Below are 5,038 nucleotides of genomic sequence, written 5' to 3'. Positions count from 1 at the left end.
TATTTGTAGGACAATTTCACAATGAAGACACGGAAGTTCATGCTTGGTCAAAAGTTGGAGTAGGCCACTACCGTTGGCTTCAAGGGCCGATAAACCACTTATCTCTTGAACAACAGTTGGAGTTCATAGCAGACGTTATGCGACAGATCTTCATTTTCTTGCGTTGGTACTGATTGACAACATTGCTTCTCAGAGACCTCGAAGCTAAAAGAGGGGGTGATGTTAAGGACATAGTCTTTAGAACCTTCTAGAGACAAGTTTCTAGAACCATCTAGAAACAAGTTTCTAGAACCTTCTAGAGACAAGTTTCTAGAACCTTCCAGAGACAAGTTTCTAGAACCTTCTAAAGACAAGTTTTTAGAACCTTCTAGAAGCAAGTCTCTGGAACCTTCTAGAAGCTTCTTAGTTGGTAGAAGATGTTAGGGACATAGTCTTTAGAACCTTCTAGAGATAAGTTTCTAGAATCTTCTAGAAGCAAGTCTCTGGAACCTTCTAGAAGCTTCCTAGTTGGTAGAAGTTGCTTGAGAAGCTTCCTAAATAGGAGTATATATTGGGATCGAGGCTGAAGAGTTCTTCAATCTTGACAACACATCTCTTGGAGCTCTAGCTCACCTCTCTAATGTTGTTCTTGTATTCATCTGATTAATCTAGTTCTTGCCAATTCTTCTCGAACTTCTTGGTAGATATCAAGTCTGTATTCTGTATCCGTGACACAAAGCCAAGTCTAAGAACTTTTCAATCTACTAGATTTTGAACCAAAGTATGAGAGTTTGGACCTTAGACATACTAAACAATAACTCTATGTTTTCGTTTTGTAATCATACATATTATTAACTGAAATAGTTTTATTGACCAATTAATTATTCAATCAATATAATATTCAAGCATAATAATTAATATAATTTTTTTAAAAAAGAGAAATTTAACCTTTCCTTTGTATACATAAAAGCTTAAAAATGCTATATATTAAAAAAAAAATTAGAATTTTTGTTTCTTTTTTTGTAATATACTATTCATTGCAAGAAAATTCCTTATTTTTTGAAAAAAATATGAAAAATAATATTTTTATTTTTTCAACATCTTTTTTAAATTAAAAAATCAATGTAGTACTTTTAACTTTTAAAAAAACATAATATTCATAAAATAAATTACAATGCATATGCATAAAGATATAGAATTATAGTAAAATATTTTATATATTATTTCTTTTAGTTCTTAGCTTTAAAATCTAATAATTATGTCATAAACTTGGATATATAAAAAAATTTGAAGCTTTTTTTAATATAACATGTAAAATTTAAAAGTTAGAATTATTTGAAATAGATTCAAATTTTGACTTTGAAAAACTTGGATGGTAAGACATGGAAGAAATTTTGGTGACAATTTTTGTAAGCAAGCTATGGCTAGCTTATGCAAACAACAAATAAAAACTAAGATAAAAAATCTTAGATTTAAAATTCCTATAAACAGAAAATAATTTAGCTAATATAAATTTATATATATATATATATATATATATATATATATATAATCCTATTTAGTTTCTATGTATTTTATGAATTCTTTTAAATTAGTATTTTATGATGTGTATGCATGAATTTGTACAAATATACAAGTGACATTTACAAGTAACTTTATCTTCTCTTCTTCAATAGATAAATATTAAACAAGTTTTTTAAAATAATAAAATTTAACTTCAATTCATAGTCTTTACAATTAAACTATTCTTCCTTCCAATGGTAAAATTTATTTTTTATTTTTTATAATTAATTTATAATTATAGAAAATTTTGAATTTTTTTTAGATTTTTTCCTAATAATTAATATTTTGGAAACTAAAGTGTTTCTGTACCTCATGTTAGAATTTGTTTTTCTTTTATTTTTATTTTTATTTTTATTTTTTAAAATTTTTGTAATATATTTTCAAAATTTGATATTTTCTGGATAAAAAATCAAAATTTTAAATACAATTTTTTTACTTTAAAAAAATATACATGTGAAAAATTATTTTTGATATAAATATATTATTTAAAGTTTATAAACAACCAATATTTTTATACTTCTAAAAGTAAAACTTTCATGCATTAGTCTGAAAACAGTTACTTTTGTTTAAAAAATTATTTATTTTAAATTCTATTTCGTCTACAACTTTTAATAAGGATTTTTCATTATCAAATCTTATTACTTTAATAAGAGACATTTCTTCTACTTGATTTATCTGTTTAAAAGCAATATAAAATTTAAATTACAATAAAAGAATAAAAATATTATCCAATTATTAACAAGTTTTGCTTATTGGACTGAAATAATAAAGAAGACTTTAACGTAAAACTTAAGAATTTCATGTTATATATATATATATATATTATAAAAACTATAAGAATTTCTAAAATTTATCTACATAAACTATTCATGCAAAAGATTAAAATAAAACAATCAAACAGTCATAGGTGTTGATAAAAGATTAGAAATCACTACGAATGACAATGATTTAGAACCTTTAAATCACATGAATTTTTGAAAATGCCAATCTTGTGAAGGACATAAATTCCTTACATCTTATTTTAGTGAAACAAGTGATGATTTTGTTGAGATTTGTGCAATTATCAGATAACAATAGCGTATAACACTCAGTTCCACACCAAGGTAAGTTTTTTTTTAAAGATTCTTGACTAGCAGCAAGAGTTTGCTCGAATCAAAAAAAATATCTTGTAAATTATTTTTTTAGTATCTCTGCAAATTAAAACCGGCCAAATTTTCCAATAGTAACCAGGAATATGTTATTTCTATTTATGGATCTACCGATCACCATGAGGACAGTACAGTCTAGCTACTTATGTCGATCAAAATTGAAAACTGTAAGGAACCCATGAGCTAATTTACACAAAATTAAATTAAAAGAAAATTATAGAAACATAAATTGAATAAAAAATAAATTGGTGTGCCTTCATGACTTCAGGTACCTTGCTTATGCTTTTATGACTTCACATTAAGAACCATTTAATACTAAAGAATCTCCATCCCATGGCCCTTAGAATATTATTCCCTCAACATAAACTTTTCATTTTGCTATATGGTGCTCGCCACTTTTTGTAGTAACTGACATGACACCAGAATCATGCAGTGTTTTCAATGGGGGCTCAGCAAATGTCGCTACGAAATATCGGACTCTGTGTAGACATGCCCAGGCTATGGCTGCTGAAAGGAAGAAAAGCTGCTCCATTGTGATTTCTAAAATAACGTGTGTCTCTCTGTGTGCGAGTGTGTGGGTTTTACGTGTTGGTCAAAGAAAAGCAGTCTCGAGAACGGCATTCTGCATTGTCCAGTGTAGGGCTGGCAGGACTTCGACTGTTTTTGTGCTTAGTTATCTGCCTATTTGTTGTACCAGGTGGAGCTCAGGCTGTGCACTGTGAACATAAATGCGTTGCCCCTGTCTGAATATTCACCTCTGAGGCTGTTTCCCCACCTTGCCATCTCCCTTTCAGCTTCTCTAGCGACCTTCTTTGGCTCTGCATACTGATGGTGTTTGTGCTGTGTCTCAGCGGTGGTATGCTTGCAATTCGTCCTAGGTTCGTCGAGTTTCTGAAATTCTACATCTCTTAGCACTACGCGGGGTAAGGTGAAGTGACTGCAATCGCTAGATGGCAAACAATTAGCTGCCTCCGACTGGGTCCTCCTCCCTTTCAGCATCCTTCCCAAAACTCAGGCCCTTGCTGTGGATCGATGCTCTTGCTTCGCGTTTAGGCAGCAGAACGTGAAGCTCCCCCTCTTTGTCGTTTCTTAACCCAAGTGGTCGTCTGGTATATCCTTCGTAGTGTATGACAGGGGCGACACAATTCTGTCCAGAATTGACCCTTCAGCAGTGCCTCTGAGTGGAGAACTCGATCGATGGCGACCCAGAGATATGCATCACTGACTTCGTGCAGGGCAAGGCCGTGTGAAAGGCAACCCTGAATCAACCGCCACTAACAAAATTCTTGGTTCTGTCCTCTTGGAAATAATCTTCTCAACGTCCTTAGGTCCGCTACTGGAACTCACGATGATTTCGGGGAAGAGGATTGGAAAGCTGGTGAAGAAGTTTATGAGAGGAGTGCCAGAGTATGGCAGCCCGTGGGCAAATACCCGAAGTCTGAAACGTTGGTGGTCAGGAAACTTCTCAATTTCATCCCGCTCCTGGAGTCACCGGTCGGGGGAGAGCCGTTCAAGCAGCGGCTCCGACTCAGACGACTGGAACAACGATGCACCAGCAGGCATTCCCCAGGGATGCTTCGCGGTCTACGTCGGCCCAGAGATGCGACGCTTTGTCATCCATACCACCTTCCTACACAAGCAAGTCTTCCGAGACCTACTTAAGAAAACTGAGGAGGAATACGGATTTGAATCTGAAGGCGGCTTGCGGATCGCATGCGAGGCAGCGGTCTTTGAGGAGCTGCTGTGGCAGTCCTAGAGCAACGATCACTTCCAACACAGAAATCAAAGGTTATGTACAGCCCTCCTGCGGTGCATCGCACTACTTCTGATCTTCACAGATCATAAATGCCTAGCGAGCGCATCGATACACCAGCACTCGCTGCAGGAATCAGTACTAGTGATATACTTCACGGTCCCCAAGTTCCGAGGATAACGATGCCGTGAATCTCATGGTACGAACCGATTCATATGCGCGATCGGCATCGGATCCTAGTGTCCGATATAGATTCGGCGCTTTACCGACACCGGCGCTGGCGACAAAGACCGATCTAGATATTTCGCAGCACAGCAATCTTTATGTGACAAAGCATATAAGCTAGATTATGGACTCAGAATGACTTTCTGTTTTCTGTTTGCATTACATGTTGAGGCAAACTCGGTTCGGTCTCTGAGATTGTGAGTGTTGTACTTAAGAGGACTATATTTTTATAAAACTACTTGAGTTACCCAATTGACTGATTTGGAGTAGTATCAATTTTAAGACGCAAACCCAACTATGTTTAATTATTGGAATGTTGTGCAATTTTCGTTTTGTATGTTGTCAGTGCTTGAATAGTTGGGATAGGAAT

General features: G+C 34.3%; 1 protein-coding gene across 1 annotated transcript; it reads left to right on the top strand.

Annotated features, from left to right (window-relative positions):
• The first annotated feature begins 4,038 nt into the window (after nt 1–4,038).
• Nucleotides 4,039–4,835, top strand: LOC112290369 (protein SMALL AUXIN UP-REGULATED RNA 54). Its single transcript, XM_024536546.2, has one exon. It carries the CDS (start codon nt 4,039–4,041, stop codon nt 4,444–4,446), a length of 408 nt encoding a protein of 135 aa, XP_024392314.1. The 3' UTR covers nt 4,447–4,835.
• Nucleotides 4,836–5,038: the final 203 nt, after the last annotated feature.

The sequence above is a fragment of the Physcomitrium patens genome, chromosome 13 (genome assembly GCF_059467195.1).
Source record: "Physcomitrium patens ecotype Gransden chromosome 13, ASM5946719v1, whole genome shotgun sequence".
Classification (NCBI taxonomy): Eukaryota; Viridiplantae; Streptophyta; class Bryopsida; order Funariales; family Funariaceae; genus Physcomitrium; species Physcomitrium patens.
This window is presented reverse-complemented; position numbering and strand designations above follow the sequence as displayed.